The sequence below is a fragment of the Bubalus bubalis genome, chromosome 24 (assembly GCF_019923935.1).
Source record: "Bubalus bubalis isolate 160015118507 breed Murrah chromosome 24, NDDB_SH_1, whole genome shotgun sequence".
NCBI classification, from domain to species: domain Eukaryota; kingdom Metazoa; phylum Chordata; class Mammalia; order Artiodactyla; family Bovidae; genus Bubalus; species Bubalus bubalis.
Window position 1 is genome coordinate 6166234 of NC_059180.1, and position 10630 is coordinate 6176863.

The 10630-nt window shown below is 61.1% G+C and overlaps 1 protein-coding gene across 3 annotated transcripts; it reads left to right on the forward strand.

Annotated features, from left to right (window-relative positions):
* The first annotated feature begins 876 nt into the window (after nucleotides 1-876).
* NYAP1 (neuronal tyrosine phosphorylated phosphoinositide-3-kinase adaptor 1) lies at nucleotides 877-9169 on the forward strand. 3 transcript variants are annotated; one of them, XM_025275510.2, is made up of 7 exons: nucleotides 877-1011; nucleotides 2247-2398; nucleotides 3875-4233; nucleotides 4706-6220; nucleotides 7074-7292; nucleotides 7503-7612; nucleotides 8108-9169. In XM_025275510.2, exons 2-7 carry the CDS (start codon nucleotides 2331-2333, stop codon nucleotides 8375-8377), a joined length of 2541 nt encoding a protein of 846 aa, XP_025131295.2. In that variant the 5' UTR covers nucleotides 877-1011; nucleotides 2247-2330; the 3' UTR covers nucleotides 8378-9169. The 3 variants fall into 3 exon arrangements, with proteins under 3 accessions (XP_025131295.2, XP_006046549.3, XP_025131296.2); XM_006046487.3 differs by having other exon boundaries at nucleotides 7077-7292; XM_025275511.2 differs by lacking the exon at nucleotides 877-1011 and adding an exon at nucleotides 1062-1736.
* Nucleotides 9170-10630: the final 1461 nt, after the last annotated feature.

Below are 10630 nucleotides of genomic sequence, written 5' to 3' on the forward strand. Positions count from 1 at the left end.
AGGGACATTGATGGTCTTTGTGGAAATGTTTGTTGAGTGAATAGATAAAAGTTTATTCACACCAAAGTGTGTAAATATGAAACCATAGTTACGTATTTTGATGTGTTAACTCTCCCAGGGGCATTTATAATGCCTTCTATTAAATGTGGGGGCAATTTACGACTTACAAAGTTGTATTCATGATTTGGTGGAATCAAAGGTTACTGGGAGGATGACTTGGGCCATGGGGGCGGATGGGCAGAAGACGTTAGCCCAGGCGGTGAAACAAGGTCTGGACTCCTGGGAAGCTGCAGGGATAAGGCGATGAGCACCCAGCGAAACAGCCTCGCTGCCCTCCCTGTACCTGGCGGGGCGGCTGGAAGACGCGGCGCGGACAAGGGAGCACGCCCCCTGCTGGACAAAGACGCGGATGGCCCGGCTGCCGACTCTCAGAGCCCCTCCGCCCGGAAACCGGCCCCACCTGCCGGCCTCGCCGCCTCACTGCACTCCGGGCCCCGCAGCCGCAGCCTCGCCCCGGCCGGACGCGGGGTGCGCACCCGGAGAGCGCCAGGCGCACGGGATACGCGCGTGTGTGCAGGCCCCGGGCCGCCGCTGGGGGGCGCCGCTGCGCGCGGCACCCCGCACCCCCGATTGCTCCGCCGGGGCCTTGGACACCGAACCCAGCGCGGCCCGGCTGGGCAGGGGCGAGGGGCGGCGAGGAGCGGACGCCCCAAAGCGGGGGCGCGCTGGCTCCGGGTCCCCCAAATCTCCAAGTGCCCCCCGCGGGTTCTGCTGGCTCCATGCCCCCCACCCCAGCCTAGCGGCACAGCGCGGCCCCGCCGCTCCCACTCTGTCCTTGGAGGGTGTGGAAGGGTGGGTTTGGGGCCGGGGGCGGGTCTGGGGGCGGACCCGGAGGCGGGGCTGTCTCTGCGGCAGGGCCCTGTTCGGCTCCCCCCGGTCTCTGTCTCTCCTCCTCCCTCCTCCAGCTCCGGGCGGAGCCCGGCATGGGGGGGCCGGCGCCCGGCAGGCCAGGTACGGTGATGTAGAAATTGGGGAGGCTTGGTGCAGGGAGGTGGGATGGGGGGACAAGGGAGGAGTGGCGGGGCGAGAGACGGAGAAACCCAGGGTAGCAGGACAAGGGGAAGGGGAGGGGTGCCCGGGAACCTGGGGCCTTCGGATGGAGAGGGGGATGAAGCTGACCAGGTTTGGAACAGACAGGGGAGGGAGAGGACAGCAGTGAGGAGGGGCGCCCAGGAGGAGAGGCGAGGCTGAAGGCGCAGAGGAGAGTGTGTTTGGGGGAAGGGAAACCGGAGCAGGTATGGAGGCCGCCGCTCCGAAGGCAGCTACGGGGCCAGACTGGAGACCCCCGGGTGAGAGGGAGGGGCGGAGACTGGGAGAAGGAAGCCGGGAGCCTCCCAGATCCTGGAGGAGGAAGATGATTTGGGCCATTAGCGAGGGAGGCGGGGACGGCCGCTGAGGGGCCACGGTACAGGAATAGGGGTGGATAGAAGCCCGGGCCCAGGCACAGGTCTGGCGAGGGGGTCGGCAGGGAATGGAGAGACATGGATGGGTGGTCTTGTAGGTGCCCAACTCAGAGTGCCCCCACCCTTTCTCCAGCGTCCCCGCCCTACCCCCATGACAACCCCCCACCCCCCAGACTCAGGTCCCAAGAAGGGGTAGGGAGTCTGACTGTCTCCCCCTTCCCCAGCCGGGTGCAGTGTAGCCAAGTAGGCCCCGGCATAACTCCTTGTCTATAGGTACGTCCAGTTCGGTGTAGCCGATCTGTGTGTGTCTGGAGGTCTGTGTGTGCTGTGGGTGTGTCGGGGTGTTTATGTCTCTGTGTCTGGCTGTTCTAAGTTGTGTTTACCTATGTCAGTTTGTGTGTCTGGTCTTCTGTTCGTAGAGATGGGGCCGTGACCCGGTGGTTTGCGTGTCTGAATGTGTGTGTGTGCCTGCAGGGCTGCTGTAGGTCTGTGGGGCCTGCCTGTGTGGTGGATCAGGCTGGATTTACAGGATAGGGAGCTGTATCAGTCTGATCACTCCGGAGTGTGTTTTTGTGGCTCTGACACCTTTGTCAGGGTGTGTGACTGTATACATGTCTGTCTGTCTGTGGGTCCTGGAGGCGGAGTTGGGTTTTCTGTGCCTGCATCTGTTTTCCTCTCTCTGAGGACCCGAGTCACATCTCTGCTCCTTTCTCTCTCTCTCATTCATTCTTGGCCCTGACCCACCCCACATATTTCTTTTTTTCCTTTCCCCTCTCCACCAAGTGGATCCGGGACCCAGGGAGGGTCGCCCCCCGGGCCTGGTGGCACTGAGCAGGGCCCCCCAGCCCCCACCTCCTGCCCCACGACATGAACCTCCTCTACCGAAAAACCAAGCTGGAGTGGAGGCAGCACAAGGAAGAGGAGGCCAAGAGGAGGTAAGGCTGCAGCCCCAGAGTGCCCCCTCTTCTGTCCCACGTCCGCTCTCTCCCACCCCAACCCAGCCGGGCCACATCCCTCTCTGCCCTTCCTGAGCCCAGCAGCCTGGTCATCAGTCTGATCTCAGAGTCTGTGCTCAGTACAGAATTGCTGGAATTGCACACGCCCTGTCTCTGTCCTGCTCATGGCTCCTGGCTCCAGCCCCTGCCCTGGCCTCTGAGGGGGCTTCTGGCTCAGGGGCCCCCTGTTGGCTCTTCCCAATCCCCAGAGGCCCAGGTCACTCCCTCCTGATCACCTCTGGCCTGTAATCTCCTCTCTGACAGTGTGGGGCTGGCTCTTGGTTCCCCTGTCACCTGACCTTGGAAGGGGCAGGCCCTGCTGCCCTCATGGTCCAGGATGGAGTCATTTGAGGGGCACCAGAGACAATCCACTTGGCCCCTTCCCAGTGACAGGATTGTGTGTGTGTGTGTGTGTGTGTGTGTGTGTGTGGTGGGGGACATGCAGGCTGGGCCCTGCAGAAGAGCCAGGGCTTGGAACTGACACCCCCCACACACACTGCTCGCCCCCTCCCCTTGTCCCCCCAGGGACCTGGCGCCGGCCTCTCCTGTCTTGCTCCCTTCTCTTCTTCACTCCCATTGATGGCACAGCCTCTTGGAGCCTGAGTCAGAGCCACCTCCTTGCTCCCTTCTCTCCCCTCGAAACTGTGGAGTTTAATTCTTGTTGTTAATTAGATTAATCAGAGCTATCACTGCAGTGATCTCTCCCTAATGAAGGGTTAGTAGACAGGGCTCTAATGAGAGCCCACCCCACAGCCGCTCGCCCCTCTTCCCCGCCAGCCGCCCCCTCTTTCACTCACACAGAAGCTCAGGGACAGTGAAAGGGAACTGGGGTGAGCCTGGGAGGGTAACAGAGGATGACAACGGAGGGAGAGGGAAAGAAAGAGAGAGAGAGAGAGGCAGGGAGGAAAAAGAGATCAGCCGGGGGAGGCTCTCCGATGATGCAGCGGGCAGTACAGTCTGGGCCTGGGAAAGGAGGCACCCGTGTGGTGTGGGAGTGGAGGCCGCAGCAGCAGCCGGACATGAGGGGAGGCCAGAGGCTGGGCGTGGGCCCGTGTCAGAGGGAGAAGGAGCAGAGGTCGGGGGCAGGTGCATGTGCCATGCAGGGCTGTGCTGCCCCAGCCGGCATTTCTCTCCGACTGCGAGCCGTCCACATGTGCGGTGCCCACGCTGGGGCCCGCCAGCTCCAGGGACGCCCCCCTGCACAGGGCTCACCCCTTCTCTCATCCCTGTCCAGTCTCCTTCCCTCTCTCAAGGCCTCGGGATTAGACCTCTCCCCATCCCCACCCCGGCCCCTGCCTTCCTCCCTGGGAGGCCCCAGGGTTGCCCACTGCTCCTCCTCGCTCTTGAGGTGGGAGAGGAGCGGAAGGCCCAGGCCTGAGGCCCGACCCCTGCTCCCCCTGGGTCTTCTCTCCCCAGCTCCAGTAAGGAGGTGGCTCCCGCAGGCCCCGCGGCGGGGCCCGGGGCTGGCCCAGGGCCGGGAGTCCGCGTGCGGGACATCGCTTCGCTGCGCCGCTCCCTCAGGATGGGCTTCATGACGATGCCCGCCTCCCAGGAGCACACCCCCCACCCCTGCCGCAGCGCCATGGCCCCGCGCTCCCTGTCCTGCCACTCAGTGGGCAGCATGGACAGTGTGGGGGGCGGGCCTGGGGGGGGCAGCGGGGGCCTCACTGAGGACGGCGGCACCCGAAGACCCCCGGCCAAGCCCCGGAGGCACCCCAGCACCAAGCTTAGCATGGCGGGGTCGGGGGCAGAGACGCCCCCCAGCAAGAAAGCAGGTGAGACCCCACCCCACCCCACCCCCGCCCCGCCCCGCGTGCCATCCCCGCCAGGGGGAACCGGGAAGATCCATTTCGGGCGGGGTTCATTCAGGGAAGAACCTAGGAAGTGGAAGGTTCCATTCTCACAGGGAATGTGGGGGGTTCTTTTTTGGAAAGGCCTGAGATGAACCATTCAAGGGCAGGAAAAGCTCCTTGAAAAGTTCATTCATGGGAAAGGGGTGGTCTTGAAGGGCCTTGAGGGTGGGGGGCAGAATTGAGGGTGCGAGCTGCAGACTCTGGAAAGTTCTTTAGAAGGTGCCAAGGCCAACTGGTAGGAAAGGAACCCACTGGCGCTGTGAGTTGAGGAAAGCTGGGGGAAATGAAGAGGCAGAAATGTCCTTGCAGATGAGTCAAGAGGCCACAGTGGGTCTCCCCGTTTCCTTTCCCGACTGAGAACCTGGTGTCTCATTCTCTTTCCCATCCTGCCCAGGCTCTCAGAAGCCAACCCCCGAGGGCCGCGAGTCCGGCCGGAAGGTCCCTCCGCAGAAGCCCAGGCGAAGCCCCAACACCCAGCTGTCGGTCTCCTTCGATGAATCCTGTCCCCCAGCCCCCTCCCCTCGAGGGGGGAACCTGCCCCTTCAGCGCCTCAGCAGGGGCTCCTGTGTGGCCGGGGACCCTGATGCAGGCGCCCAGGAAGAAGAGCCCGTGTACATTGAGATGGTGGGCGATGTCTTCAAGGGAGGAGGGCGGAGTGGAGGAGGCCTGACGGGGCCCCCTCTGGGGGGTGGGGGCCCGACCCCTCCCGTTGGCGCTGACTCGGACTCGGACGAGAGTGAGGCCATCTATGAGGAGATGAAGTACCCGCTGCCCGAGGAGGCCGGGGAAGGCCGGGCCAATGGGGCCCCTGCACTGACCGCAGCCTCCGCGCCACACCAGCCTCACGCCCTTCAGCCCCACACCCACCGCCGGCCAGCTTCAGCCCTCCCGAGCCGAAGGGATGGCACGCCCACCAAGACCACTCCATGTGAAATTCCCCCGCCCTTCCCCAACCTCCTCCAGCACCGGCCTCCGCTCCTGGCCTTCCCCCAAGCCAAGTCTGCTTCCCGAACCCCCGGCGACGGGGTCTCGAGGCTACCGGTCCTCTGCCACTCCAAGGAGCCAGCTGGCTCCACCCCAGCTCCCCAAGTGCCTGCCCGGGAGCGGGAGACGCCTCCCCTACCGCCTCCGCCTCCCGCTGCCAACCTGCTGCTGCTGGGACCCTCGGGCCGAGCCCGGAGCCACTCAACACCATTGCCGCCCCAGGGCTCTGGCCAGCCCCGGGGGGAGCGGGAGCTCCCCAATTCCCACAGCATGATCTGCCCCAAGGCGGCAGGGGCACCAGCAGCCCCTCCTGCCCCAGCTGCCTTGCTCCCCGGCGCCCCCAAGGACAAGGCCGTGTCTTACACCATGGTGTATTCAGCAGTCAAGGTGACCACGCACTCCGTCCTGCCAGCTGGCCCGCCCCTGGGTGCTGGGGAGCCAAAGACGGAGAAGGAAATCGCAGTCCTCCATGGGATGCTGTGCACCAGCTCGAGGCCCCCTGTGCCCGGGAAGTCCAGCCCCCACAGCGGGGCTCTGGGTGCAGCAGCTGGGGTTCTCCACCACCGCGCCTGCCTGGCCTCCCCACACAGCCTTCCGGATCCAACCACAGGCCCCCTGACCCCTCTCTGGACCTACCCAGCTGCAGCAGCTGGGCTCAAGAGACCCCCTGCCTATGAGAGCCTCAAGGCTGGGGGGGTGCTGAATAAGGGCTGTGGGATGGGAGCTCCGTCCCCCATGGTCAAGATCCAGCTGCAAGAGCAAGGGACCGACGGGGGGGCCTTCGCCAGCATCTCCTGTGCCCACGTCATCGCTAGTGCAGGGACGCCAGAGGAGGAAGAAGAGATGGGCGCCTCGACGTTTGGGGCAGGCTGGGCTCTGCAGCGGAAGGTCCTGTATGGAGGGAGGAAGGCAAAAGAGCTGGACAGTGAGTGAGGAGGGGGAACAGGGAGGCCCGGGGGATGTCTGTGATGATCTGGTGGAGGTGTTGAAGGGGTTACTTGGAAGCCACAGCCCATTGTCCTGAACTGGGAACTTTTCTGGGAGATCAGAGGGATGGGGGCATGCAGCAGACTGAAGGGGTGAGGTCCCCGTGTGTGCGCTGGCAGGGCAGGAAGACCTGGAGTGGGGAGGGGGCAGGATCTGGTCTCCTCCAGTCCTGTCCTGCTCTGCTCTACTCCCCACCCCTCCCTCCACTGGGCTGCAGGGGTGTGTGTGTTTGTGAGTGTGCGCACACGAGGAGCTAAACACAGCTGCCTCCCAGCTGTTACCATGGCAACCCATCCAGACAAGAGGGAGAGGAGAGGGAGGCCCCTACCGTTGCCTGGCAACGCAATGCTCTGCCAGGCCTACTCAGATGAGCTTAGTTCACATGCAGCCCTTCCCCCAAGGCCCCCCTTGACATTCCCCCAGCTCAGAATTTGGGATTCTCCCCTCTCCTAGGGAAGAGCCCCCACTGCTCTCCACTTCAGAGATCATTCTGACCCTGTAGGGGGCTGGAGGGGTTCTGAAGTTAAAGCTGGGGTAGGGGAGACCCCTCTGAACAGGGAAAAGGGTTTGGCAGCAGTAAATATCTACAATTCTCAGCTCAGGGGTGATGCCAGGGTTGGCATCCCTCCTGTGTGTGTGTGTGAAGTGTGATGTCGGGGCCCTCCCTTCCCAGCTGTGACCTGCAACGGGGCAATTCTTTGTCCTGGTCCAGCCAGGCCGTGGTGCGTGTAGCTGGGGGGACAGCAAGACCCTTCCCATTGTACAGCTTCTGAGCTCTCCTTGTTACCCAGCAGAGATCGAGGATGGTGCCCGGGCCTGGAATGGCAGTGCTGAGGGTCTAGGCAAGGTGGAGCGTGAGGACAGAGGCCCTCTGGCATCAGGGATCCCGGTGAGGAGCCAGGGGGCAGAGGGCCTGCTGGCCAGGATCCACCACGGAGGGGACCGAGGAGGAGGCCGCACAGCGCTGCCCATACCCTGCCAGACCTTCCCTGCCTGCCACCGCAACGGAGGTGACACTGTCTGCCCCCGAACGCAGATGGGGTGGGCTGGGGGAATCTCCCAGAGCCCCGGTCCTGGGCCCTACCTCCTAATACCAGGTCTCCATCCCCTCCTCAGATGAGGCTTGGGTCAGTCTGAAGGGGCCTCTCCTGTCCTCAGGGCATTGGGGGAGGGGAACCTGGCGCCCCCTTCCTTTCTCACCCCTCAATCTTCTGCCTCAGACTTCACTGGAGGCTACCGCCTGGGGCGTTCCGCCTCCACCTCCGGAGTCCGGCAGGCCGCGCTCCACACCCCCCGGCCCTGCAGCCAGCCCAGGGATGCCCCGAGCCAGGTGAGGAGGGAGACCAGTTTGGGCTTTTTCTTTGTGAAGAAGCAGGTAGGGAAGAAGACCCTGGTGTGGGAAGAAAGGCGAGAGGTCAGGCTGGGGCCTTGGCACAGACTCACTGGCGACAGGAACGGATGGATGGAGAGCGAGGGGGTGGGGGTGAACCTGCGTAGCCAGGCTGGGCACCACTGGCCTCAGTGGGCCTTGGTGCCTTTGGAAAAAGACGTTCCCACGGTGGAAGGATTCGTTCTACTGGGAAGACAGTTTTTAAGAGGCAAGCCCTTCCTGGCAGGGACAGGCCTTGCCTGGCACCAGGGCACAGGGGGAGAGGACAAGAGGCCTTGGGGGCAAGAAAAGACTCGTTTCTGGGCGACGCGTTGATCTTGGTTGGTTCTCGGCGGCGGGGTCGGGGCCTGGTGACTCTGAGGTCCTTGACCCCCCTCATTCCATCCTCCCCCACCCCACCCCGTCGGGGGCCGGCGGCGGGAGGAGGGGGTGCAGACCCAGCCTGCGCTGCCGCTGCCGCTGCCGCTGCCGCTGCCCCTGCCGCCCCAGCCCGCCCGCGAGCGCGACGGCAAGCTGCTGGAGGTGATCGAGCGCAAGCGCTGCGTGTGCAAGGAGATCAAGGCGCGCCACCGGCCCGACCGGGGCCTCTGCAAGCAGGAGAGCATGCCTATCCTCCCCAGCTGGCGGCGCGGGCCCGAGCCCCGCAAGTCCGGCACGCCGCCCTGCCGCCGGCAGCACACGGTCCTCTGGGACACGGCCATCTGAGAGGGGCGGGGGGCCGGGGCCCAGGGGCGGGCGGGGCGCCCGGCTCTCCCGGAGACTGGCCTCGAAAGAGGGACGCTTGAAGGACCAGGTGAGAGAGAGCAGCCGGGGAGAAGCCCCCGCTGCCCTCCACCCTAACCCCCGCCCCCCAGAGACGAGGAGTCGGCCGGCCCGTCGGGCTTGGGGTGCCAAGCCGCAAACCCCAGAAAAGTGAGGGAGGGGTTGCTTGAAGTTGGGAGTGAGGTCCTCCTGCTGCTCTCCCCTCTGAGCAAAGTAGACCTCCCCACCCCAGGCCAGCATGGGGGAGGAGGGAAGGGTCAGGGAGGAAGGGGGGGCGGGTCAGCGAGGGACAGAGAGTGAGAGGTAGAAGGGGCTCTCTTAGAGAGTGGGGGAGGTGGTAATTATTTTGTTGTTTATTTCGGTCTGGTGGGCAGTTCTGGGCCCGTCTGATCCACTCCTGAACAAGGAGTGGGGAATCACGGGCAAGAAGGGAACCAAGTTGGTGTTCTCCCCAGTGCCCAGAGGCCCCGCCATCCACGCTGTGCCCTCCCCGCCCCGTCCACTCCCTGTCAAGCCAGGGACAGATAGGTCTGGAGAGCAGTGGAGCCGCAGATGGGAGGGGCTCTAAGAGTGGAGAGTCGAGTCGGGAGGGCCAGAGGGCTCATTCAGTGTTTACCGGTCGTCAGTATTGGGTAGTGAGCTTGGCCTGCTCTGAACCGGGCATCTTATTTAGCTCCAGGGTGAGAGTCTAGCACCAGGGATGGGCGGGATGATGGGGAAGGAGGGGAATTTTCGCGGGGGTGGGGGTGGGCAGGGTATTTATTTAAATTAAAAAAAAAAAAAAACCCAGAAGAGATGTCAGGAACTTTTTTTTAATTCCTTTCTTTTCAGAAATAATATATTAAAAGACTAACGATCCTAGAAGTGGCTTCTTATATTTCAGTGCGCTCCGCCTTTTTTTTTTTTTTTTTTTTTTTGCACCTGTTTTGTTTTCCCTCTTGCCCCTGGTTGGTGGGAGCTGGAGGTTGTGCAGGGAGGGTTATGGCAAGTGAGCGGGAGAGGTGCAGCTGGAGGTAAGTCTTTGGGAATGCCACCGTGCACTGACTCCGCAGACATTCACTGAGCATCTGATGTGTGCTGGCCCTGCGCCAAGGCAGCAGGAACATTCTGACTGAAGTCTGCCCTCCAGCAGCTTGTAGTCTGTTCAGGGGTATGAGATTCCTGACAATGCTCCAGGACTAAGAGAGGGAGAGGGCTGGACTCTTCTGACAAGGCTTCCTGCACAGTGCACCTAAAAGTACAGGTAAGGTTTGGATGAGCAGGGAGAAAGTCCCAAGCTTACAACATGACTGTCTGCGGGGCTGGGGTGGGGGCAGCAATTGTGTTTAAATATGCAGATGGCAGTGAGTCAACCTTGATGAAGCTGGTGCAGAAAGAGGGGCCTCAAAGCCCCAGAGGCTGGTCCTCAAGAAGGAATCCAGGGAGGATGATTACAAAGAGAGTCTCAGAGAATGGAGGGCAAGGGACAGATGGCAAGATGCAGCTGAAAGAAAACATCCTCTGGTTAGAGATGAAGGAGCTGCAGGGGGAATCCATGAAGCCCTAGGTTGGCGCTCAGATGACTGAGGAAATGGTCAGCTTGACGACCCATGGAAAGAGGTGATGAGAGGTACTTTGAGGGAAGAATGTTGATTCTGAAACAACGGCAAATATTCAGGTTTGTTACCAGCTAGACCAGAGATTCAAAAATATAATGGATGATACCAGAGATATCTTTTAAGTGATATGAAGAACATTTTGAAAAACTTTAATAGTTTTGTATTTCTTTTCATGCATATTGAGAGAAATGACAATCAGCACATCAGACTATTTGTTATTCATGTCGATTACTGCATGCACAAGATGAGGCTAAATATATTTTTAATGAGTTGGTTTAAAGAAAATAGTAAGCAAAGAAATAATAGTACAGGTGATACTCAGATTATGAAAAATTATAACAGTGGTGTGAGAATATTTGAAATTTAGGAAACACCAAATTAGGGATAAAATAATGGTTTGAGAGGGCCGACAAACGTGTGGATGTTAGGAGTCATCAACATAAAGATGGTACTCAGGGCCAAGACTGAGCTCTATAAGAGATATTGTGGACAAGAGATAGAGTTAAGAGCAAGGAATAGCTTTTAAATTATTTACATTTTTTAAAATTGTATAATGGACATATAACAATGTAGGTGTACAACATAATGATTTGATATA